This window comes from Heliangelus exortis, chromosome 7, assembly GCF_036169615.1.
Source record: "Heliangelus exortis chromosome 7, bHelExo1.hap1, whole genome shotgun sequence".
NCBI lineage: Eukaryota > Metazoa > Chordata > Aves > Apodiformes > Trochilidae > Heliangelus > Heliangelus exortis.
In genome coordinates, this window is record NC_092428.1 from 1121748 (window position 1) to 1148755 (window position 27008).

At 44.2% G+C, this 27008-nt stretch overlaps 1 protein-coding gene across 50 annotated transcripts in view; it reads right to left on the reverse strand.

The window, feature by feature from the left end:
* SORBS1 (sorbin and SH3 domain containing 1) overlaps nt 1-27008 on the reverse strand; it is a 168298-nt gene that overhangs the window by 91196 nt on the left and 50094 nt on the right. For 37 of the 50 annotated variants that reach the window (XM_071748028.1, XM_071748026.1, XM_071748057.1 and 34 more), the window contains exons 2-3: nt 13967-14061; nt 9541-9599 (exon numbers count right to left, since the gene is read on the reverse strand). In XM_071748028.1, the coding sequence (XP_071604129.1) occupies nt 9541-9599; nt 13967-14061 (154 nt within the window). Of the gene's footprint in view, nt 1-1947; nt 2070-9540; nt 9600-13966; nt 14062-16184; nt 16352-27008 lie in introns of those variants that run through there. The other 13 variants (XM_071748041.1, XM_071748053.1, XM_071748066.1 and 10 more) reach the window with 4 other exon arrangements.

A 27008-nucleotide genomic window follows, 5' to 3' on the forward strand; every position in this document is an offset into this window, starting at 1 on the left:
CGCTCAGCATCCTGGCTCTTCCTCTACATGCCTGTCTCTATTGAACTGTTTGCTTCAGGAAGCTGGGGAATAACAAACTTTGTCATCTAAGCCTCAAGGAAATCATCTGGAAAAGCTCAACAGGAAACTGAGCCCTGGTGTTCAGTCCTGCTGAGCCCATTAGCAACCATCTCCATCTGATGGGAGAGCTGGGTGCCCAGGAGCACTGGGACTCCTCTGGGGAGCAGGTACAGCCCTTGGTCTGCACCAAAATATATATAATACAGCAGCAGTGACTCAGAAAGGCTGTCAGTTACTAAGCAAGAAGATAAATATGTAAAGGAAACATTAAAGTTGAAATCCATCATGAGAAAGAGACAGGGTTACTACCTTCAGCTAGCACCCAAATCCACCTAAATTCAAAATTATTTTTTTCAAATAAAACAGTAACCTCTGTCTGCTTAATTGAGCCCTGGTTTTCCCAGCCAGAACAGACAGGCTGACAGCCTGGAGCTGTGTCAGAATGAAACTTGGACTGGCTGCAGTTGTAATTTCTCACAGCAAAGCCAACAGAACTCTGGTCCCCAGCAGCAGTTGCTGGGCTGCTCTACACAGCACAGGTTGCCTGTGGCCATGGGAATGCCCAGAACATTCCCATTTTGGGGGAAGTACAGGATATTTCCTGCCACTCACATCTCAGGTGAGGTGAATATTGCAAGGACAAATGCAGGTGATTACTGGGAGTAGAAGAGAACTGGAAAATGAGTGAAAATTCAGCCCAGGTACCAACCACAGTGCTTGTCTGGAAGTCCAAGCATGTGAAATGCTCACAGAGATTGGAACTTTTAAAATTAAAAGAATTCTCCCACATTCCTAACCAAGAGAGCCCTAACCCTCAGTCTCATTGTAAATGTTCAACTAATGTGCTACTAATTATTGAGTCAAATCATAGAGTTTAAGTCTGGCCCTAAACAGTCCCAGCTGCAGCACAGGAATCTAGAACCAGCCCCAAACTTTAAGTTTATAAGGATTAATGTCAGCCTTGATATTCTGTTAAATTAAAATAATCTCAGACCCCAATTCAGTTATTAAGAAGCCTTAAGTTCCTCACCCTGGATTTACAGTTAGGCACATGGCATCCCCTTTACTTTTGCTTCAGGATGTTCATTTGGTGGAACTCAACAAGCAGGAGGTGCTTGTCTGAGAAGGGAATCAATCAGGAATGCAGCTACAACAGGAAGAATTTCAGCAGATCATAAAAGAGAGAGGAAAAAAGAAAAACCCTGCTCCAAGAATAGCCCAGCAAACTGCAACTGTAGTGAGTCTGGGCTGCTTCCCAGTATTCCAGAGGGAATTCTGCTATTTGCTGAGCTGAGTGAATGTAATCCAGTGCCGAAAGAAAACCAGCAAAAAAAACCCCAACAAAACCCAAACTGCTGCTGCTTTCCCCATTTTCCAAGTTCTGCTTCCTATGAGAAAGCATATGAAAAACAGAGAAATTCTTGTAGTGCTGTGAAAGGAGACAGGAACTCACAAAGCAGATGTTCTCAGCACACATAAGAGGGACTGATTAGACATTGAATAAAAACCATACAACCAAGATTTTAAAAAATCACTCAGCAGGCAGAGATAAATCAAGGAAGAGGGGACTCAGAGTAGTTTGGAAACCACATCTGTGGTGATAAGTAGGTTTTGTTTTGTTACATAGTTAAAGGAAATCAATACCTTCCACTGCACATCATACACAACACCCTTTGGGTTACTTCCCTCCAAGAATCTCAGCTGCAGCTTCAAGGAATTCATAAATCATTAAGAAGAGGTACAAACAGTTAGCAGGAAAATGTAAAATGCAGCAATGCAAACAGCATCTACCTCTAAAGCCAACAGATACTCCACATGTTATTTATAGCAGAAAAATTCAGAAGAGATTGGAAACGTCTTAAATCTTCCGAGGTTTTAAATACTTACTTCTTGCAGCCAAAATCACATCAGTTGAGTGTCCAGGAAAATTTTAAAAAGCTTGCATTAAGGAGCTTAACCAGCTGAGAAGATGATGTAGCCACAGGCAGTCACTCATTCAGAGGAGCACAGAGCAGGACAGTGCAGTGCAGCCCCTTAGGTGGGGATGCCAAGGAGGGGGGAGGGAAGGGGAAGCCCTTCCCCGAAGTTTTTAGTTCAGCCCACTCATTAAACTACAGAGTGGAAACAGCTGCTCTAGAAAGGAAGAGGATGTCCAGGCAGTTTCTGATTAAGTTTCTTAGGTGTAAAATGATTTAGTTCTGGAATCTCAGTAAGAAAAACAATTTTTCTTCTGATTTTCATTCTTCCTCTGCAGTGCTTCTTACAGACACTGGCTGTAGTTCAGCTCAAAAAAAGATCTTCCCTCTCCTCCCCACAAGGACTGCTGCACACAGATGTGTGCCTTACAGAGCTGAAATCTGTCTGTGATGTAATAATTCCTCAAATGACTGCCACCAGCAAGTCCCCAGCAAACAACAAATACAAGCTCACAAACAGCAACATTTAGGACTGATAGCATCACCTCAAAACCAGATAAGACAAAAGAAGGGTGTAAGAACCATGAGAGGTCTCTTCACGGGGAGATAATGAATAAACAAGGATTTTGCATTCTGATAGTGAAATCCCATTGGGGCAAACTTTAAACACCTAAGTGCCTTTTATATAGAGTCCTCCTCCTCCTCTGAAGTGTCCAAGTCCAGGTTGGATGGGGCTTGGAGCAGCCTGGGCTGGTGGGAGGTGTCCCTGCCTATGCAGGGGGTTGGCACTCCATGAGCTTTAAGGTCCCTTCCAACCCAAACCATGCTATGTCTGAAATGGCATTTTTCACTGTAAGCAGACAAGGTGAGGGCTGTTCTTTCAGCAGCAACCAGCAAACAGCTTGTGCAGTCAAGGTTATGAGCTGTGTGGGTTTGGGATTTGTTTTTCTTTTTTCACAAGACATTAAGAGACATACTTAAGAAATACCCTTGTACTGACCAAGGATTCACTGTGTGGCAAAAGGCATCATTCCTGCTGCTTCAGCAGCTGGTCTTAATTAATAGTGACAAACAATGAGATACTTTATGCAAAATAAGCACATGGGCTTGAAGTCCCTTTCAGATCAGGTCTGAGAAAAGCAGCCCCCAATTCCCCTTCCCTTTTCTGCCCCTAATTTTAAACAGAGGCTTCATAGCCGTTTGTCTTTGTGTGTTTAATGTTTCCTGGAGGCCAGCAAAGGCATGCCAAATATTTTAGTTCAGGGCCTCTGTATGGTTGTAATAGGAAATAGACGTCTGCCTTAAAGACCTGGGGTAGTGTAGAAACAGAGATTATCTGAATGACAGCAGAGTCTTACGTGTTTATCTCAAAGGGAAGGAAAGGACAGATAAATATTTACTGCTTTCCCTCTAGAATACAGATGCTGCCTATTTTTGGTTGCTTCTTGTCTAAGTAACCCAGGTTAAGGTCTGGTGCTGTTTGTCAGAGTTTTTCTTTGTTTTAAAAAGAAAGTTCTGATGTCATCTTTGCCACACGGTCCCTGAAAGGTGCAGAAGAGCCTCACAAAGAGAAACCTTGTTTCTAAACCCTGGGCTGGTCAAGACTTCCAGATTGTACAAGAAATGTGACCATCAGAAACTAGTAAATAGCAGACTTTTTGGTCTGTTTCACAGCCTTTAGAAAACTCTGAGTGTTTCACTAGTAGCAGGCTGAGAAATGGAGTAAACAAAGCTTTGTTTCTCGTTCCTGTCCCCTCTCCCTTCACCCAAGCCAAAGAGCACACAGCAGCCAGGGGATACTAGAAGAAGAAGAGATGTTCTCCCTCCTCCTGCATAGGCTGTAATCAATAATCCTCAGGTCTTTGACCCATTCAGACCAGCAAGCTGTGATCCTGAGTGTCCTTTGTCACTGTTTCCCAACAGGTTTATCCTTTCTCCCCTTTACTTTTACCATGTACCTACTGCTAGAGAACTAGCAGGATGAAAAACAACTTTTTAGGCAGTTTTCCTAGCTGCAGTCCTACCTTCCCTGCTTTGAGGCTTCACTGGTGAGATCTCTCTTCCCCCCACCCCTTCTATCCCTCTATTAATTAAAAGTCATTGGTAAATCAAGAGGAATCAAGAGGGCTTTAGGGAAAATCTCATTATCTTCACTCAGTTGCAGCTACACCTCCTCTGTCAGAAGGCATTAAGGGAAGTGCTGGTGGAGGAACTCAGGGAGGTGCAGCATGGTGGGAAGCTGGCTGCTCAGACAACACCAAGGGACAACCAGCTCCTCTGTTCAGGGGATGAACCAGACACCAATAGAGGGATGGGAGATGTTCTGAGTTGCTTCTGTGTCCCTCTTTGTACAGGGACTCAGTAAAGCCTAAAATAATTCAGTAGGTGGACAGGAAATCCCTGGGTTGTTTGTTGCAGAGTGGTTCACTAAATGATGTTTTCCTCTGAACTCAGCACAAAGCTTTCAGACACAAGTGCTTCTACAGATCTGAGAGGTGCTGCAGTGTTTGAAGGGACAAGCAGCCCTCCTCCAGCTGCCCAGTGCCTGGGTCACACCTGCACGGGGAGCTGACACCACAACAGCACCAGCTGCAACCCAACAGTTTGTATCTGGTCTTACTCAAAAAACCTATTTTCAAAATAATAATAATAAATCAGGTTTGGGGTGTGAGTTCCTCCCAATTCTGTGTCCTCTTTCCATTGGATGGAGCAAAGAGATGAGGAGGAAAGGAGAACCAAGGGATTGAGATTAGGGAAGCAGAGAGACACAGAGTGGGAGAACAATTCTTCCAAGGAAAAGAAGGGATTTCACAGGTGAGGGGTGAAAAACTTTTCCCCCCATTCTGAAATTCATTCATAATTCAGTTAATCCTGCCATTAAAACTCCACATTATCTCTTGTCACATTTTGTTTTACATTTTGCCTCAGCCATTGTTTCCTTTTGGGAACATTCATAATGATATCAAATTAATTATTGAGAGGTGCAATACAAATGAGCTGAGGGGCTACTTGTATCACAACAACCCCATGGCTTTTGGTTCTGGGGTGGCAGGCACTGCATTCCCAGTGATGCTGTTATCTTTGGAAAGAGATTTTATTAATCCCCAGATTATTCACTTTGGCTCCAGACCACTGTTTCTATCACACAATCAGGGGGCTCATGGGGTCTCTCCTAAATTCTGCTACATTTGACTTTTTTCAGGCCATTTGTACACTTTGCCTTGGAAAAAAGCTTTGAGCTTTCCCAAAGCCAAAGCTGCTGGTGGACAAACATCTATCCTGACTGCTCTCCCATCACCCTAAGAGATGATAAAGGGCTACTGCAAGCAGATCAGCCTCAGAAATCAGACACAACCCTGGATTTTAAGCACTGTACTTCAGGGGAAGTTCTCAACCTGCAGCCTAACAGGTACTAAGAAATTCCTTCTCTTATAAAACAAGCACTTTCCCACCAGAGCCCAGAAGTTGCCCACGGCCATAACCACACAAGACAAGGTTCATTTTGCCTGGGATCAGCACAAACTGCCACGCAAGAAATGCACAAGAAAGAAAGGTTTCACAGAACCACCCTGAGTCCAACCTAGCTCAGAAATCTGGAGGGCTGAGGCAACGTGATCAAGCACCAGAGGTCTTGAGCAAAAAAAACCTCAACAGTCTAAATCTGGTTTTTGGATTGGGAAGTTTCTCCCTCCCAGATAACATCCCCACCCACCCTGAAAGCACTCTGCTTGGGAGTGGCTTTCCTCTCCAGGGAACCAAACTTTCTTCTAGTGTGGTTTGTGAAAAGTTTGGGTTTTCTCTCCCCAGCCCACCTAGGCTGGAGAAAAAAAGCCCAAACCTCAGAGTCCCAACCCAAACCCAGTGTAATTACTCTGACCAGCTGGGGACAGCTCCTTTCATCTCAGATGGAAGGAATCCCACAACTCCAACTTTTTGTGGCTCATGATGGGACTGATGGTGTAGCACAGCCACAGAAGAGTTGTACTGGGATGGCTTCAGAGTGGCTGTTTGAGATGCTTCCTCCCAAAAAAAAGTTTATGAAAACAGGGATTAGGTCAATTCTAGGGCAATTGTGGTCTGTTAAGTATAGGAAGGACTTCCCCTGCATTCAAAGGGTAATATAGACAATTGGATATTAGGATGAATTTTGTTCTAATTTGTCTTTACTGGTACATCATGGGATAGAGACCCTGAGCTGTGGAGTTTAAACAGGCTTAATAACAGAATTTATTTCTGATGTAAAAGTATGCTATCAGTTACATCAATCCTGTTACTGCTCTGGAGGAGTCTCCCATGAGCAACATGAAAAAGACAACAAGAAACAGTCCACAAAGTACTTGTGGATGGGGACTTCACTCTTTCATGTTCCTCAAATCAGACCCCAGTAGCTGGTTCTCTGTACCCTGAGGCTGGGGCACTTGTGCCTGCAGCAGAACTGCAGGATGGGCAGTGTGACCCTCACTTTGCTGGCAGAACAAGAGTTGGGGACAGGATGTCCCTTTCCTGGCAGCATCACTCCTGAATCTCCTATCTCTGGGCAAGCAGCAACCCAGCCTGTGACTTCCCACCTTCTGATAAATATTGCAGCCTTCAGCCAAATCTTGAGTAATCCCTCTGCTATCTGCATGAGGGAAAGGACAGAGAAGTGAAATGGTCTGGGAAGGGGAAGCACAGTGCTGGGGGAAAAGTAAAATTTGCCTTTCCAAATGCCACATGTGGCTTTTGTTGCAGGGACAGAATGGGCACTGGAAAGCCCCAGGTGAAGCCTTTCATTTCATGTCCAGCCTTACCCAGTCTCTCTCTCCAGGACCTGAGCTGAGTCACTTCATGCTCTGTGTTCCAAAAGCAGGTATCAAGGTCGGATGCTGAGTGGCAATTGTCTTTCACTGTACCTGCATTATGCCCAAATCCCTGATAAAATCACAACCAAAACTGGCAGAAACTCAACTGATTTTGTAGCACTGCCATGAAGCTGTTTTTACAGGCTACTGAGAACTTGCACTCACTAGTTCTAACAGGCTAAAAGCTTCCCAGCAACAGGGACAGGACTGAATGATGCCTCTGGCTGTGTCAGACCTGCTCCAAGCCCTGCTGCTCCCTGTGCTGCCCACAGACAGGAGGAAAAGCACTCACTGCTGCTGCTGGAAGTTGCCACAATTTTCTCAACACCAACTATCACTCTGGTTCATCTACTCTTTCTCTCACTTTGGTTTTCCAGACCAGAGAATCTGGCTTTTTTGTTTTTTTTTTTAAAAGCAACCCAGTGCCCTGGACAGTTTTTCTTATACCCAGCCACAGATATTAATAAAATTATTTCTTTCTTCCCAAACAGCCCACTAGACTTACAAATGGACTGAGCTTCCATTTGGCTGGATGCTCATTGCAAAGTGCTTCCTGCAGCTCCCATCTAGCACAGATTCCAGGCAAATGATAAAAACATCTGTACCACCTTTTTTTTTTTTTTTTAATGCCTTGATATTGCTGTAAAAATAAAATAGAAAAAAACCTAGGAAAACTGCATGAAGCTTCAAGAATTCAGAATTAACCTAAAGAAAATAATTCTAGCTCTGGAAACACTAAATCAATAAAAGAAACTTCCCAGGTGGAGCACAGGGGGGAAATATAGGCAATGAAGGAACACTTGCATTTTGGTGAGGGCAGACCAAAGAAAGTATCTATACTGCTTTTCAAGACACTTTCACAGCCTTTATTCCATTTATTCCATTCCTTTATTCCATTCTGCTGGAATGCAGAGAATGTTGGGAGAAAGCCACCCCAAGTGTCCCATCCTCAAAATCTGCAAGATGCAGATCACATCTGGATAGGGAAGGCATCTCTGCTTAAATGTTAAAAAGTGTCAAGAGAGAATCCTGCCCAATCCTGCCCATTCCTGTCCAGGCTTATCTCACAGCTGTTCCTTTCTTTACTACCTCCTCAACTTGTTATATTGCTCCAGCTCCTCCTTTCACACTTTTTACACCTTCTGATTTGTTAGTTCCTAGACCTGCATATCCTCTTCTCCAGCCACCATCCTCTCAGCCATCACTTGGCCTTCAGACATTTCTCACCCCTCCTCCTACAAGCAGCTGTGCTGTATCTCATCAGCCAGGCATGATTTAGACCAGAGGCTCTGCAGTGCAAAGAACAAGCAGTATTTATGTTTGGGAATCTCTGTCTAACTTGATGCTGTTGTATAAATGTTTAATAAGTAATAATGCATTTGCTGGAACAAGCTGCCTGCTAATGCCCACTGAGACTGTTTGGATGAAATCCTTGCTGACTGTCAGAAGCTTCTGGGATTAAAAAAAAAAGAAATAAACAAAAATGCAGCTGTTTGGTGACACTGCAGTTTTAAAGCTAAAGGGTGCGAGAGTTGAAGTGGTCCAACAGAACATGATGGCACTGAGAATGGTTCTACCTACTCTCTCCAGGTTTGAATTTGGATGCTCAGCTCCAATCCCTGTGCCTTCTCTAAGTTATCTCCCTCCAGATCCTGATGCAAACCTAATTCAAAGCAAATATTTCAAATCTCAGCTTTCTCTTGCTGTTGGCTGCAGAGACAGGAATGGTTCTGTCCACACTTCACACCACTCTGGGCATTTTTTCTCTGGGTTTTAGTGCCTCATGTCCTATGTTCAAGGGAGCTGACATGCAGAGTTCATCAGAAACCAAGAAATTCACTCAGGAATTTTGCAGTCACACAGAATCATATAGAAATTAATCACTAGGCTATATATTTTTTTGCATTAGTTCAGAACAAAACACAGACACAGAAACACCATGCTGTATTATGGGCTTTTGGAGTAACACTTCTAGAAAAACTCCCTTCTTTCTTCTTAGCTCTGCAACCATATGTTACCAATTATCACCACAAGAGCTATTCCAGTTCTTCCAAGTTACACAACAAACCAGACAGCAAGGGCAGCTTTGAACCCCTGAACATCAGCTTCTTATTTACTATGTCATCCTATTTTTAGGTCCATATTTTACACATCTGCTGAAAACACCTTCTCTGTGTCAGGCAATTCTGCAAAGCTGCTTCAGGTACCAAGGTGCTGAGCAGAAGCAGCCCAGCCTTCAGTCAGTGCTTAATTAGAAACCAAGACCTCCTTACAGAGAGGCAGGAAGGCTCAGAGGGAGGACTCAGTGCTTCCATTATGCCACAGTATTTGCCCAGGAGTGACTAATGAGTTAGGGTACAGCCTCAGGCAATCAAGAGTAATTAACAGACAGTGATTTTTGAAGTCAGTGCAGAGGTGCTGGTAAACAGCTCTGTTCTGCTGCTGGAGCCTCTGAAACCAAGTGTTTGCCCATCAGCAGGCAGCTCAGTCCTGAGCATCCCCAGCACCAGTCAGGATGGGCAGTGCTGAACCTCAGTTCTCAAATCTACTTCTGATTCAGTGCAACTTTCTGTGTTTGAGCTTTGTATTGTGATTAAAAGACTGCATTCAACAACCCAGGAAGTAGTCATCTCCTGCCAATAGCTTTGAAATTCACTGCTCTCTAAGTTTCCACAATGCATTGGAGATGAATACTGGGAAGAGTAACTGCATCAAGTACAAACCTTGGGCAGAGCTTGGAGAAAGAGAAGTCACAGCTCCACAGGTATGTTCTGGGCTCCTCCTGGGAAAGAAAAAACAGGAGTAGGTGTTACAGAATATAACATTTTAATGGAGCTGTTAGAAAAAAATGAACTATAAAATGTTCTCACAGTCTAAAATAAATGAAACTGCCATCCTGAGTTCTGCTGGAAAATTTGACCATTATTTCTAGCCCATCTGCTTCAAGTACTGTTGTTATCTTTTAAAGCTAAGAGTCACCATTCATCCACAAATCTGCTTTTATGAGGCAGGAACCTCCATGTCTACATGAAACCCAAGGTAACATCATCTGTGTTTATTAATCTGAGAAGAGAAACAGTGCCAAGCTTCCTGCAACACCCACTTGAGCTGCTGAAATGCAGAGACCTGAACGTGCTGCTGTTAACATCTGGAGACAGGAATATGGTTAGATCTAACACACCAGGCCCAGCTGTGGTGTAGATTCCACAACAGGTTAAAATAAGGCAAACCATGGAAACACAGAACTCCTGCTCATCATCTTCCAAAACTTTCAAGTGTGTTCTAAACAGGCTAAAACCACCATGGAAGTTGGCAGATAGTTAAGTTCTCCTATCCTGTCACATAAATGACAGCTTGATTGATGGCTAAAAATGTTGTGATTGATGCAGAGTTCCAGGGGAGTCAGGACCAGGACAAAAGGTTGGCCTTTTCCCAGCTCTTCCTGCAGGCAGTGCCTAAGAATCAGCTGAGGGCAGTGCTGCCCAGAAAGACAGAGCTGGAAAAGGTGTTTAAGAGCATTTCAATGGGATCTTAAAGAAGATCTGTTTTCAGCATCTCTGCTCAAGGTTAAATCTAGGTTTTGCTCTCAAGCCACAGAGTGGGAACTCACCTGCCAACCTCCCCACCTGGCACAGGCACTTCTCTCCATGTTTTCAAGAGCAGGCAATAGCAGCTCTTGGTGCCTGAAGGCCTTTCCAGCAGCAGAGCCATTCTGCCTCATGCCTGGCTCACCTGGCACTCTGCCTCTGTCCTTCAGCTCTTGGCTTCTCACTTACTGTCTGTAGAGAGGGAAAAGTAACACTGTTCTTCCCAATGGAGGAACTCTAATAACAGAGACACCAGACCTGGATCTTCCCTTCCAATACTACACTTGTATTGCATCAAACCCCTGTCCAAAGCCAATCTTTCAGCCATGGGAGCACCCAAAGCCTGACTGAAGCCATAATCTGATTTTCTCATGCTGGTGCTGTTACTCCTAACACAAAGGTTACTATTTCTCCCCCCTGTACCATGCTGACCACAGGCTGTGTGCCATGTGTCCAACTTGCTTACCTGCACTGAAACTTCTTGACTCAAATCACCCCATGCTCTCAGCCACAATTCACAAATAAAAACATAAGTCAGATCCCTTAAAAGAGATGTTTTTAGTTGGAATGTAGAGTCAAAGGCTGAGAACAGCAAGGTGCACATACCCTGAAACTCTGAGCAAGACTGCTCAAGGAAAATCATGAACTTCCCATCCCACAAGACAGCAGAATGCCTAAGTTTGGGGCAAACATTATGAACAGGAGTAAGTGCTGCCCTTAGCTAAGTAACTCTGAGATGAACCCTTCCTACCTACTGTTAATTCAGAGCACCAAGGGACTGCTGTTTCCATTGGGATGCCATGGAGGAAAAATTCCTTCAGAGCCCAGCAGAGCCCACTCACTGACACACACTTCCTATGGATACCCCCGAGGAGCAGACACACATGGCAACCACATTCCTCACAGCTAGGAAGGCAGGAACAGCAACACAGAATTCTGCTTTTACACTGCTGATTTACAGCTTGAAGAAAGTACCCAGGATGCCACCCACCCCTTGCAAAACGGTCTGGTGAGGGTAAAGTATGCAGAGATTTCCTTTCTGGCAAGCACCATGCTGGGAGCCATTCAGCTCCCAAGCAGCTTGAGCAAGGCATGAGTACAGTACCTAAATTATTAACTTTTAAAATAAGTAGCATGCAAAATGTACAGAACATATGTTCTGACTGAGGGACTATTTTAGGGCTCAAGTACGTTTTCTAAATGACTTAGAAGTGTGAAATGTTTGGATGTTGAAGTAAGAGCAGCCAAATGCATCCCCTAGAGCCCCAGGAGAAAGATGCTGCAGGACTGGAAGCTGCTGGGGATAGCAGCAGATATTCTGGGCAGCCTTCCCTGCATCTCAGGCAGAAGTCTCATCCATAATTATTCCATTTCATTGCCCCCTCCCAAAGCACCCTTTGCTCCTGTTCACCAGGAGCTTTTCCGTTTTCACCTGTGTCCTGTTGAACCTCCCAACCAATGCTCCTGCCACACCTGCTGGGCACTGAAGCAGAAACAAGTTGGAAGACCTGGCAGAGAGAATGGACCTGACATATCTGGACAACTCCAAAAACCCAGGAGGAAGCTTAAACAGAGATGGTTTGTACCTTATGAGCTATTCTGTGACAGAAAGGGTAAGAACATCTCCTTATTCTTCTCTGATTTTGATGTCTGCCTCTCTCCAACCACATCAGACCTTCACCTTCACCTTTGTAGCTGCATGCTGGGCCTCTTCATCAAGAGGGATCATTCAACTGGAGCATTATTATTTCTCCTTTTTATTATTACTAAACAGCTCACTCCTGAGGCTCAGGCAAAGTTTTAAGAGCCATGGGAACACAGGTTCTTCCAAAATGAGCTCCTGCCTTGGAGTGGCTCCAGAGGACTTGGTATTCTCCTGTACTATTTTGAGCACAATGAAGGTGTTTCCAGCTTCAGGGTTTTACACAAATTCTGGAATGACAACAGTTTGTCATCCTTCTAAGGAAAGGCTGCAGTGAACCCTGGAACAAGGGCTACAACTTTCTGGAGCAGAACTGTGCAGCTGTGACAGCTGAACTCTGTAGCAGGCTGGCAAACAGGATCCACATGAGATAAATAAATAAGATTAATAAGAAATAGATGTCATGCTTACTCTCTACAGAAGCACACACTTAATAGAACACAAAGAGCACATCTATCCATCCTTCTCCCCACAGGTGTCTAACACTGTCTCAATCCCTGCCTGCAAAAATTTGTCTGGCACATCAGAGGGTGGCTGCTGGGCCACTTGAAATAATGGGAAGGCTGTCACTTCCCACACCTCCTGGGAAGGAAAAACATGCCCAGCTCTGCAGCACACAGAGTCAGCCCTAAGACCTGAGTGCAGGATAAAAGGGAGGAAAGAGAAAGAACAAGACAGAGATTCACCCTCTCTCTTATTTTGAAAGCATCACAAAGGAAAGCAGTCCCTGTGCAAGGTACTGAGGGTCCAGCTCACAGCAGACAATGAAATTAAATCATTTTCCTCAACTTAGTCACTGATTTTCCAAGTCTTTTTAAACTAAAAGCATCCGTAAGCACAGAAGCAGCAGAGATGCTTTTGAAAGGTCCTACACCAAACTTGGGTAATGGAAAGAACAGAAGATTGCAAAATGAAGCTGATGATGAAGAGAGACATTTTTTTTTCTGCCTTGTAGCCTTATGAGGGCTGTAATCCCAGCAATCATTCAAAAGCATGTGTAGGAGGACAGGGGGAAGAAAGGGTAGCATTGTTTGTAGCACAGAGAGGCCTCAGCAGGAGCCAAATGAGGGGAATAACTTCTGTGACTGAACAGAAGGGTGAAGGGCAATGGGGAGGTAAGGACAATTGTAGGATTTGTACAGTACTGAAGAGAATCTCTGCCATGGAGGATGCAATTTCTTCCATGGAAAAGTTGTTTCAGGGAGTTGGATGACAGAGCTCCCCTGGAACAGTAACCTGGTGGTGTTTGTTAGCTGTGGTTGTTACTACACAGGTTGTGGTTCTTGTAATTAGCACTTGATCAGCTCAGGAGTCCAAACAGTCCTTGCATCAAGCTGCTAAGTCTTGGGTCACCTTTAGGAGCTGGGTATCAACCCTGACTGAAAGGAATGTCTGCTGTGAATCACAAATACTTTGAAGGGTTCTCATAGTATGAACACACAGCAGCTTCTGAAAATAATCTTCCTGGCACCAGACAGCTTCTTTAAAGAAATCTTACTTAGAAACCTAAAAGCAGGAAAATTACATCCCACCCCCACAATGCTACAGAACACTTTGAAAACCTATTAAAAAGGCACCTAAGATATCACTCAGGATTTGCAACAAATGCCTGCAAAGACCCCACTGCATTCAATAAGAGCCCACACATGCTTCCCTGTGGATGGATCCAGGAAAACAATCTGTTTGGTTACCTGCTTAAATATGGCATTAATTACTCAGTCCACAAGTATGAAAATACTTTCCTAACTAACATCAGGCCCAGCAACACATGCAGAGCCCATACTGTTTTGCCTAATGGCATGTTTTCATCCCAATTCCTTCTCTGTGGCACCAGGTGAGCTGGATCAGGCTGCCACTCACCCCTGGCTTTCTGTGGACTGCTTCAAGGATGCTCAGGAAGAAAAGCAAGTCTGCTTGCAACAGGCTCCAAGCAGGTAGGGAGCTAACAAAAGGTCCTAAAGGATACACACACAGAAAGGTGTTGATAACAAATTATTGACACCAACAGTACATTGATTATTGCCCTGAAAGGAATTCCATTACTCCTCTCTACACTATCTAAATATTTGTACCCTTGTTTGCTACTGTTGGAACAGCACCTAAATAATCCCAAAACGCAAGTTGCAGCAAGGCAAAAATACACCAAAACAAAATGAAAAAGGATCCCCAGGCCTTGACAGAGCTGGGAGAAGCCTCCAAAAGAAACACACTTCACCGCTCAACTTTTTCCTGTTGTTTCCAACTGATTTTTTACACTGGAGCTGCCTCTTAATAGATGCAGAGGAGATAAATGTCTCATTACCAAAAATAAATCCGTCTGCTAAGGCTGACAGAGAGAGGCAGAAGCACTGCACTGCCTATTATGGTATTAAGGAACAGATTTCACTCCCTCTGCTATATGCCCATTAATTAAAAATCTGACAAGCTCTACCAAAGAATTTTTGAGCTTCTTTGGTCATCATTCCTCCATAATTCTTTGTATATACAAACACGTCAGGTCTGGAAAGGAGTGGGGCACCCACATAATTTGCCACCGAGCTCTTTTTCTATTCAAACACTGGTAAGGAAACAGTATCATAAACAAAGGGGAAAAACACCAGAAATTAAGGCAATGAAACAAACGTGCCTGCAATTCCTTGAGCAGTCACCAGATGAAGCTGCTTAGAACCCCACCAGCAGCGTGTTTGTCTGCTTTTCTGGCCACTGAGACCTCGGGTGCCTGTGCCAGGCCGAGATGCACCAGGTCCCGGGGAGCTAAATCCCAGCCTTCCAGCCTGCTCCGGGAGCATGCGGGACGCTACTTTAATAGGAAATGGGAGCTCGCTTCAGCCTTCCCACTGTGTCACACACAGCCAGAGCGCTGCGAGGCCTTTGTTCTCTTTGCATTTGTAAGATTCCCTCCCTGAGGTCAAGCAAAGTAACCATTTTGTTCTCCCAATTGCTCGAACAGCCCAGCCCTCCCACGCTGCCAAACTCACACTCCCATTGATAACTGACTCACAGATTTTTGCCTTTGCTCCATGGACAAGATAAAAACCACACAGCAGAGCTGCACACCTGTGCAATCAGATGCTCTCCAGACCCTTGCCTACACTTTCAACCAAACAACCCAGAAAAAAAAAAATTTCTCTGGGCTATAGCTGCTTGTGAGGGTCCAAGCCAGCCCTGGTGTAAAACTGAAGCCCCAATATTGGACAGCAAATGTGATCCTGGCTTTTCCTCAGGTATTCACCTGGCTCCAGAGCAAATGCAGCTGAAGCAATCACCCACTGGCAGGCAGGAGGGCTGGATAGCCTCATAGGTCTCTTCCAGGCAATTCCTGCCTTGCATGGCTTGGTTTTATTGACTGATCTGCCTGCCTGGTTGTGAGCAGAACCTCACACCTCCTGCAGACACCAAAACCTCTCTGGATGCTGGATGCTGCTGCACAAAAAAGTCATCAGAATTAAAACAAAAGAAAAAAAGATAGGATTTTTTTTTTTCTGAAAGGAGTAACTGCCTCTCTGTGTGCCCAGATTTTGCATGCACAGAGAGAAGCTTCAGCAATGGCACCACACAGACTTCCCATGAAGCAATCTAGCCCTTGCAATTCAGGATTTTAGGCTCGATTGCTCCTGCTTCACCACCACCTGACTGCTCTGCAAACATCAGAGCTTCACTTTCTGAGCAGGGGTTCCCAGTGCACTGAGGCAGAAGCCTCCTCAGCACCTGAGACAACCAGCAAGACAGAATACAGATGTGTTCTCAGTACATCAAACTGCTAAGAGTGACAGAGGCTTCTTCACCAAAACCATTTCTTTTGTGCCCCTTTTTGTTCCAGCAGAGTGGTGGTGACATTTCAAGTCAGCAGAAGAAAATGCCACATTTGCAGCCTCAGCTGATGAGGTCCCCAGCTAATATAAAGGGAAGTGGCTGTGTGTGTTTATAACCCTCAGATCTCAGTATGCCTCAGGAGTTCCTGCAGCATCAATATCAAACAACATTCATTAGTGTGGCCCTTCTGAACAAACAATGAAACCTCCATTGCCAAGACAAAGCAGAGAGGGAATGGAGGAGAAAAAAATAATCAGCCTCTTACCTTAAAAACACTTATTATACATTCCAGCACTAATTCACCACATGAGATTCTTCCCTTAAGTCTATCAGCTGGTAAGGAGAAGCAGTCTGGGTGAGAGCACTTGAGAAATGATGACTCCCAGTTTCTAAGGATTACCCATGCTCAGATGATCAGGAGAGCTCTAGTTTTAAAAGCTGAGCAGACTTTCCTTCCCTGCAGTTGACTTTTGCTGCTTTCACTACTTGGAAATGCTCCTGACTTTTTTTTTCAGTGGGAACATTCAGTAGTACATGTTAATATTTAACTCTGTGTTTTTCCAGTATGACACCAGACTTCAGGGATGCAGAGGACAGCAGTGGCACAGCTGAACTGTTTGTCTTTAAAAGCAAGAGAAAAGTGACCACTACAGAGAAATGGTAACAGGAGATATAAGGAGAAAAGTTTCTGAAAAGAAGCTTCTGAGTCACACCTCACAAGAACATCTTATGAATCAGCAAGTCATAGAGACAATAAGCAAGGAAAAAGCCAGTAGGAGGAAAAGTCACCAACTGCCCTCCTGACAGCTGGCTGGAGAGCACCAGGACTACTGTGCCTGGTCCCTGAAGTGTTTCTCAGCAGTGGGACAGCTCAGTCTTAAGAAAACCACCCCAGGCTGGGCAGTGCAGAGCTGCTCCTCTGCCCCAGTGAGCAGGCCAAGGCACCCAGCTCAGCTGGGGGTGTCCTGGCCACCCCACTCACAGCATTCTTTCTCTCCACTTTTCTCTCACCTTGTTATGAGCCCCACCTTCCTTCTGCCTGCCTATTTTTTGCTGCTTTCTTCCCAAATGTTTTCCAAGGTCAAAATTTGGTTTGTTTTTTTTTTTTTTTAAATTAGTCAGAAACAAGACTTTGAAAGTAACCACTGACAGAAATCTGGTCACACTCAGAGAGACAGGAGGAGGAAACAGCTGAGGGTTCAGAGATGGTAGCACCTCTTGTCCTCTGCTGGACACAGCCCCACATCCTCCCTGGGCCACTGCACAGGGCTGTAAGATTTTCAGACACACTGAAGACACAATCCTGATCTTTCTAATGGAAATCAGTGGTATCAAGGGATGACTGGCAGCTCAGAGACATGCTGGTTTGCTGCTCTGAAGACTGGGTGGGGAAAGCCTTTAATGTCAGAAACCACAATGAACAAAAAAATAGTTGGCATGTGTCTCCAGGTACCTGCCTGCCTGTAATGAGATGCAGAAGGAAAGCTGATACTCCTACAGGCAGCAAAACCCTCATCATATCAGTGCCTTCTATCCCCCCTCCACTCTATTCAGCACCCTGAAGTGGGATGTATTTAGCAGCCTTTCACACCTGACCTCTTTATTAAAGCATGGTAAAATTAACACCTCAGACAGGATGGATCCTCTTCCCACCTCCATCAGTAATTAAACTCATTCTCCAGGGAGCAAGAGCATTCGTTATATGTAGTGTAACTCAAGCTGGGGTATTCCAAAGAAGGAAGAAGAACTGGTAGAATAAATGCAGTCATTTATATTTTAAGGCAGCTATTGTACATGAAAGAACACCTGTGACAGCTTGAGGCAGCCCCAGCCAGATGAACTCTTCTGTGTCACCTGGGGATGGTACATTGCATATGGGCTCCCCACCTCCAGCTGCAATATTGAATAACCAAGTGGGGAAGCAGACACACCTGATGCCTTCTCAGAGGCTACCACTGTAATCTGCTTTCAAAATCAATGGAACTGGACCTTAGAGAAATTTCATGTCAGCTCTACATGAAAGGATGGAGAGGTCAAAGTGGGTCTAATGGCTTCTTTAAGGGCAATATAGTCTCTTTGGTTTGCATTTGTCAAAATCCTAGAAGTATGAGACCTTGGCTCATGCCTGAGACTCTCTGACAATACAAATCATTCAGTAGTCATATAGAAAGAGTTTCAGCAATTAAAGATGAAGCTGACACCCCAACAGAATGGCAGAAGTTAATATTCTCTTCATGCTGATGTATAAAGGACCAAGCAGTAAGAAAAAAGCTGCAAGAAAGTAACTAAAAATGTATCTAGAACCAGGGAGGTACAGAGCTATGACAGCAGAGCACACAAAAGCCATTCATTAGGAAACAAGTCTGATGGCTGACATCTTCCCAGATGCAAGTTTGAGAGCTTGAGTTTGTTCTTTAGTTGAAAGCATGAAAATCTCTATTTCAGTTGTCAAACCTGGGACTTGCTCAAAGGGCCTGTTTACTTGAGGCATAACTGTTGAGAAACATGGCCTGGCAGAGGTCTGTTCCCCTCTGCAGTGACCAGGTAACCTTTTCTACAGTCAGATCCACACATGAAAGGTCAAAATTTCCCCAGTCCTTCCTTGTATTATTAAGCAATTAAGCAAACTGTATAAACTCCAGTCTAAACCCTCATCCTCAAGTATAGCTGTTCCCATGATTCATCCTCTCAAGAGCTGTTCACTGAAGACTGCTTGACTGCCTGTCAGCAAACCAAACCAAACCACACCACACCACACCAATCTATAATTTCAGGGAAAACAAGAGCAGAAAGGCTTCCAGCTCTCAGGCCTATGGTGGCAGCCATCCCACAGCACTGCCTGGGCCTGCTTTCTGGAGGAAGGAAAGGGAGACCATGCCATGTCCTTTCAACAACAGCAGCAACAAGGCTGGCAGGGCAGGCTGCTTTTTTTAAATATTTTGAACATGAAAAATAAGCTACTACATGATTCTCCTAAGACTGGCAGTATGGCAATCAAAGCAGCTAAAATCCAAACTCCGAGAGCAAAGATTTTTAAGCATACATTTATGCTTTTATACATTATTTATACATTTTGAAAATGAAACACTTCCCCCTAGATGTTTTAAAGCTTCCTCTCTCTCCCCCAGCTGCTAAACTGAAAAAATAGGAGCTCTTTCTCACATCCAGAGCTGAAAAGCCATCTCCCTGCTATGAAGAAGCCACCAGTGCTGCTGCCTGGGAGCCCATACCACATCTTCCAGCACAGTCAGTCCTTTCCACTTCTACTGCAGAGCATCAAATGCTGAGCACATGACAACTAAAATAATCAGAGGCATTCAGCTGGGAATAAACAAGGCCAAAGCAGAACATGAAATTAGGAAGAGAGGATTTAAAACCTTTTACAAACAGATTCCTATCTGCCCGTGGAAGGCCAAAACTGACTGGGCAAGTTCCCATCATATCCAGGGTACCATCTGGAAAATGAAGAGAACATTTTTAGAAGTAATTAAGATAGCTTATTATGCTATTAACAGCATTAATTGGAGTAGGTGTAGGTTCAAAAGACCAGATCCTCAACAAGTACAGTGAGAGCACCTTCTAAACTCCATGCTGTTAACCAATTTATAGTGTAATACCACACCACTAACACTAACACATCATTTTACCTCTCCTCTTTCTGCTTTTTTTTTTTTTTTTCAGAATTTCAAGTCCTAAAATACTTGAGTTTCTCTTAGCTATAGATCCTACATAAACTTCTGATCTTCATTACACTGGATCCAACACCTCCCCTCTAAATTTACAGTAGTGTGATGAAGAATGAGCTGCAGTATCATTTTAAAGCAGTCTCACTCCTCAAATTGTTTCAGGTAAAACAATACAAATGTGTCCCAGCAGTACTACACAGCCCACATGATCCAGATCTTAAATTATTTGTCACTTATTCATCTTATTGATTACATGCCAGGATAATGTGATGTCCTTATATTCAACTGAGGAAGCTTATATGATCTGTATGAGCAGGAGATTTGGGAAGACTACAATAATGTAAGGAAATAAGGCAATTTTTTTTTCCCTATAGAAGAATTCTCCAGAGTTTCAGATGTGAGATGACACAGGGGATTTTGTCTCTGTGCAGAGACACTGGAGTGCATTAGCTTTGAGGTCACCAGAATACTTCTGCTCTACTGGAGAAGGAACAGGGCAAGAGACAGCAAAGCATTCACTTGAGAAACTCTCCCAGAAACTCCCTTGGGACCAAAGGGAGCTGGAGGCCACCACATGGTGTGTGACCCCCTGAAAATGTGGTCTGAAGGAAGAACATCCTGGACTGGACAAAGCCACTTGAAAAATACATGAGAGAAAGTAAACACAAGGCATAACACAAGACCTGAAAAGACTCCATGGACAAGTCTGCTTAGGATTTGTACCATCCTCCACCAAAACATTACACAGGAGGGGCTACAACTCCTTCAGTCCCTGCAGGTCACACTTCTGAAGCCCAGAGAAGAGGGAGCTGTAGGTGTATATACACTGCAGTCTCACTGCAACCATCATCTCAAATGAGAACTTCAGCAGAAAAAAAAAAAGAATTAAGTTCTCACTGCATCTCATCCTTGAAATGCCACTTTGATGACATTACACTGACTAATACCACAATTAGAGCCCAGCTAATCATCACTTCAAACAGCAAAATTGCCCACCTTTCCCTCCAGAAACAACAGCTCAGGGACTATGCAATTTACAGTTTCCCTCTTACTCCAAGACTGCCAGAAAATGAAAATTAGGGCTGCAAAATAGAAGTATTTTTCATTAAAATCCCAAGGAGTTAATGACATAAACACTGTTCTACATCACACTTCACAGCCTCTCCCCAGGAAACTTCTCAGGCCCTTCAAGTAATGCAGAAACATCTCAGTTCCCATGAGATGGAGAAAAGAACATTCAGCACAGCCAGGGATGCCACTGTGAGGTGTTCCTGCACAAAGGATCAACTTCCACACATCTCCAGTGGCAGAAAGTGGCCCACAGCTGCATGCCCAGTGCTATCAAAAAGGATGAAATTTGGGGGGAGGAGAAGGGCAGTGATGTTCTCTTCAAGGGCTTGGCAACACCTGCCATTGGAAGCTCAGGAGCACAGAGCTGGAGAGGCAGGCAAAACAGCACCAGACCCAGCAAGGCAAGGGAGAGATAAAACAAAAATGAAGGAGGAAAGGGGGTGTGGGGGAGAGAAAAATAAAATACAAGCCAGAAGGAAAAAAAATGTAAATCTCCTGGTTTTATAAAGCAAGGCTGCCATGTCATCCAGCTCAGAAAGAAACTCACACGAGAAAGAAAACACTTCTGACCTCCTTTAGGGGCCAAGGGTAGGGGCTCCAAGGAACAGAGAACATTTTTTCCTGCTTTGTTTTCCATCCAGGTGACATTTCACTAAGATGTAAGAAGGAGCTAAGGGAGAGAGGAGCAGAAACAAGTACATTTTCTCCTCCCCAGCCTCACACCTCCTGGCTTTCACTCTTGGGCAGCTCCCGGGTCTCCCCCCACATCCCCTCAGGACATGATACCAGCTCTAATTAGTCTGGGATAACCAAAGATTTATTTTATCTCCTTTCCAGCACATACTGCAGGCCATGGGGACATTATACACCCTGAAGCACACAGGGATGTGACCCAGGCCAGCTCTGCCTGCATTCCTATTAACCCCAGTGGCCCATGGCCATCAACTGGGACTACCAAATGCTGCAGGCATGCTGACAGCCAGAGGATACTGGGCACCAATTAAAATACCAGCAGCTATCATCACTGGGAGCACTGGTGCAGTCAGGGGAAGGGAAACACTGCTGTAGATAAGGGCAGCAAGCAGGAGAGATGTTTCCTGGGTTTTGCCATGCCCTGTTAAAGCTAAGAAAAAACCCACAGTAATTTAAAAAAAAAAAAAAAAAAAAGGAAAAGACGTTGATCTAAGTTTAGCGTTTTTTAGGTTAAAAGCTAAGAAAATACAAATTTCCCACAACTGCACCCACATGCTTCTCCTCTTTGAGCATTCTGTGCCTGAACTAAGGCATATAACAAGATGCTTATTTTTATAGCTGCAGTAGAGGAGCAGAACTTCTACTTTAGTAACAGTTCATTGCCTCCCCCCATCCCAGATCAGCCCACCCACAGGGGCACCTGGAGCCACCCTACAAGTGTCAAGAGACTGCTGCTTCCACATTGCAACCTGATCCCACTCCATCTCCATCAAATCCATGGAGATGGCTGGCAGCAAGAAGTATCCCACTTTTTTTTGTTTGACACCAGGAAGTGGGGCTCAGAGCTGAGTTCTGAATAACCTGGGATAAGTCACTTCATCTCCTGGCACCAGCCACCACCTAAAATTTAAGGAACTTCTGCCTTGCAGCAATGCAATACCTGGTTCTGCCCTGCTTTGCATCTAAACCAACCACACAACCTAAGTTCTCCCTTTGTGATGCACACCCTAGGGCCCTGCACCAAAAAGACACTTCTTAAAAATTGTTTCCATCTTGAACGACTTCTTTTCTCTTCCTCAGGCTGAAGCAGTACCAAATCTTTGCCTGCTCCTTGCAAAGAGTTGCAGAGCACCAAAAAGACAGTTCTTAAAGTGCAGGGAAATTTGTTTCCATCTTGAATGACTTCTTTTCTCTTCCTCAGGCTGAAGCAGTACCAAATCTCTGCCTGCTCCTTGCAGAAAGCTGCAGAGCACTTTTCCAGGGCAAGCTGTGGAGCCTGGAACCTGCAGCCCAGAGCCAGTTCATTCAGCATCTCCCCGAGGTGGCATCCCTGGGCCAGGGCATCCCAGCAAACTGAGAAGCAAGGAAGCAGAGCAGCCCCCAGACAGGAAAAGTGTTTGGCAGTTGGGAAGCTGTCAGCATTTTGTCAGAGCTGAGCTATCTCTAAGCACACATTTCAATTTCAGAGAATCTGTGACATGCTAAAAATATTGCACTGGAATTCTTCCAACACCTTGTAGTCTTTGGAACCAAACTGCAATGGGCTTTAATGTGCATCAGCATTAGCTGAGTCTCAGACAGTATTTATGGGTTTAACATAAAGAGCTCTAATGAGGAGAATATTTCCCTCTGATGAGTGATACTTGGGGGTTATCCAAACAGGGGCAAAATTTAGGTAATTTGGGTTTTTTTATTTTTTTCAGCTGCTATTTGATGTCTTGCTTGGCACGAGTCCACCAGAGACAGAATCTTCCTGTGTTTTGCTTTGGGATGATCTGCAGAAAAGTGGCATTTGCTATTTAATATTTCAAATAAAAAGGCTTCAGCCCTTTCACAGGATGTAAACCACAACTGACTCAGCTATGCCGTTGAAAAAAAAAAGAAAACACCTCCAAAAAGCCCCCAACAAAATATCTTCTTCAGTGTTAGAAGGACATGTTCCCTGTGGAAACATATTTAGCATTTTGCTAGATAGATATGACCAAATTTTCTTGATGATGAAGAAGCTATTCTAACAGTCCAACAAAACAAAACATTTAACAGCAATGCTCTGCTTTTCCTGCCCACTTAGAACACTGCAATTCTGCCATTCTTAAAAAATACTTTTCCTCTTGATTTAGATCATCCCAGAGGTTTGGGGATTTGCCAGGAAACCCGCTGGGGTCAATCAGCTTTGCTGCATGAATTTAATACATAAGATACCTCCCCTGGGTGTCTCCTGACAGGATTTGCTTCAGAGCACACTGCTGCACCAAGTGGCTGGAATGTTGCTCAGAAAGTTCTCTGATGCCTCAAGTCATTTTTGGTTTCCTGATGTGTATCCCATGGCATGTGTAACTCAAACAGATGTGACACGTGGCCAGAATTAAAGGTTCCCCCCATAACCAGGCACTGAAAAATGTGGTGAAAAATGTATTCTAAGAGCATAACCATATTGGAACCCATCATATTATCTGTCAGGTGGCCCTGCACAGACTGTAGTGTGTATGCTCAAAATACACTGCAAATTGGACAAAGACTTTTGGGTAGGGCCCTCTCCTTCCATCTCCCTTTCTTCCCTTTCCCTAACCTTTCCCTTCCCTTTTTCCCTTTCTCCTTTCCTTTCCTTTCTCCTTCCTTCCCCTTTTCTTCCCTTCCCCACTGCTGAGTTAGTGCTGCTGAACTAACACAACACTTTACTTTAAGAACAACTTTGCTGTTGATGCTTGGCAGGTAGGTAGCCTTTAGATTCCAGATGCTGATGTCAAATAAAGTGAGGATAAATGAACTGGGAGAGGTCAGAGCCAAACCCACACAAACTGAGGTTCAGCAGCAGCCATGACTACAGTTTCCTCTTGAGCTAGAAACCACTATATATATATATATATATATATATATATATATAGAACCACTTAGTAATGTCCTAAGGAAGAACAACCCAGTATTGTTTCAGGCTGAGTGAAAATTGCTCTCCACTTCTCAAGATTACACTTCATTCTCTGATTCTTAGGCTGGGTAGATAAACAATGATTCTTTCATTTGACCACAGATAAAATGTGTTTGCACTAGGATGAACTGTGAGCTTTAGGGGGCAAGGACTAAATTTACTTTTGTTGAGAGCCTGAGAAATGGAGGCTGTGCTCCTACCTGTGTCCCCCTGGCACTAATGTGAAACAAACAATAAAATCTTGTCTCCTGTACAGGTGCAAATGAGTCAGAGCTGCCCACACACTGTAAAGCCTCTCAGGCTACATACTCAGGGTTGTTCACTGCCTGAGAGTCATGAAATAACACACACTGACAGTGATGGATCAACACTTGACAGAGTGGTTCCAGAGAAACTGGAAGAACAATGCAGAGGAGGTGACCAACTGAAGTATGAACCAGAGCTATGAATCCACACTTAGACCAAGGGAGGAGAAACCTGTAATTCCATAGATACTTCCTCACACACAGCACAGGGCAGATTTACTCCAGCTAACATGCCACTACAGTGTCTTTATAAACACTCATTTAGCTTACCTACACTTCACTTGCAGAAAGAATGCCTTGTAGACACAATTCACCCAGGGTGCACTTGAAGCAACCTTGCTACAGACTGCTGAGGGCAGAGAGGTACCAATGTGCTGCTGCTCTGGCTGCTTCATCAGACACAGCTCCTCACCTCCCACAGAGAAGAAATTCTGACCATGTTAACTTTAGCTGAGACCTGAAATGCACCTAGGCAGTGCTCTCCATCATTTCACCTTCTGAAACTTGCCTGCCTCTTCAGGGCCATGGAATCAGACCCAAGAACTTGGAGGTCACTTGCAGGAACAGCTCTAGCAGGAGTTCTGAATTTGACCTTGCAATGTCTCACCATGCTGTGTAAAATCTGTACAAATCACACAGACCTGGCAAAAATGGTGACAGACAGACAGACAGACAGAGCAGTGATGCAAACAGGTCTTCACTTTTGGTGCAGCAGTTCAAACACCTTCAGTTTTTCTTCCTCACTATGAGGTGCTACACCCAGCAAGTGCAGGCATATGGAAATAGCAGACACAACATCCTTTCATCCTCACCACCCTTTGGAGACATCCAGGCTGCAGCAAAAGCCAGCTTATCATTCTGCTTTTAAGAGTCAGAGAGCAGTTAAATTAAATTATCTGGGGAAAACAGGTCCTGGAGAAGTCTGGAAGCTACTGAGAAAAATCAGCCTCTTCTCCTTCACCTCTGTCTCTGCAGAGAGCATTAACTTTAAACTCCATGAGAACACATCCACCTCAATTACCAGTACCACTTCCAGGGTCTGGATCTTGTTCTGGCACTACACAAAGAATAATATCCACAGATCTTCCCAACAGTAGGACTTTTTCTTACTTTTTGGTAGTGGTGGATTCTTTTTTTTTTTTAAGCTGTGTTTTCCATGACACTCACGTTTCCCACAGCTCCCACTGAGGTATCTGATCATCTTATCTTACAATCCCTGCCTCTTGTTAGTGAGTTCAGCTCTCTGGGAACAGTGCTACAGAAAGCACTGAAAAGACAAAGACATTGCAAAGGAACTTCTGTGAAAAGCAATTCTGCTCGGAGTGTTTTAAATCTAAATGGCTTTTCTTTCTGATTCCCCAACAAATCACTTCAGTTCTTCTTAAATGGGGAAAAAAAATAGAAAACCAAAAACACAAACCCTCACACTGCTCAAGGTAGGTTATTAAAGGTGAATTGCTACTGCCAATGAACCATTTGAGCTGCCAATAGGAAGCACAATACCTGCCAAACAAATAAACATAATATTTAGGGCACTTGACACATGCTATCAAAAGGACAGCTTGTTAGGCTGCACAGATCACCTCATCCAGCAGACACACAGAGGAGTTACTCTGTTCTCAAGCTCCAGTGTCATTTACCAAAACACTCTGCTTGTCTGAGCACTGAATATCCTAATTGTGAGGACTTGGGACTAATTCAAGATCCCTACCCACAGGCAACCTGATGCCTGTTAAGCAGTGAGCCAGACCAGTGAGACCTTTTGTTGAATACAGAAGAGAAAGATCACCTTGAAGGACACCTCAGTTTGAGGACTGAGGCATTAAAGATGCACATCCATATTTCTAATGGTTTCAGTTTAACCTTCATCCACCCATTCTTGCTCCAGATGCTTCACAATCCTCATTCCTGCTCCTGTTTCTGCCCAAGCCTTTAACAACTGGTTCCTCTCCTCCTTCCACAAGTCTCTGGACGTGACTCTCCAAAGGTGGGCTTACAATAAAGATTCAGGCTTCCATTTCTACTGTGTGGGTGGCTCTGAGGCTTTTAATGTACAATTTATTTTCCTATGTAACGAGAGTCTGCATTAATGACAACTAAATTAAACATTTATTAACTAACTGTACCTGGTAGGCAAGCCAGAACAAACTGTGGCCAAAAAGGAGGCAGATGCTGTTCAAGAACCTGCAGTGGAAAACTATAAAGGGTATATTAATGGGCTGCCTCTGAACAGCTCAGTACAGGGTTTCAGCATTTTCAGCTGGCAGCAGTATGACTATGAGCACAGTAATATTTTCACAGCTGTATTCACAGCCTCTTGCAAAGCACTGCTCAAAAACAGGTGCTTTGGCCTCCCCATATGGGGAATTCTCTAAAGAGTGGTACTGAGATTTTCTACCCAGAGGCCC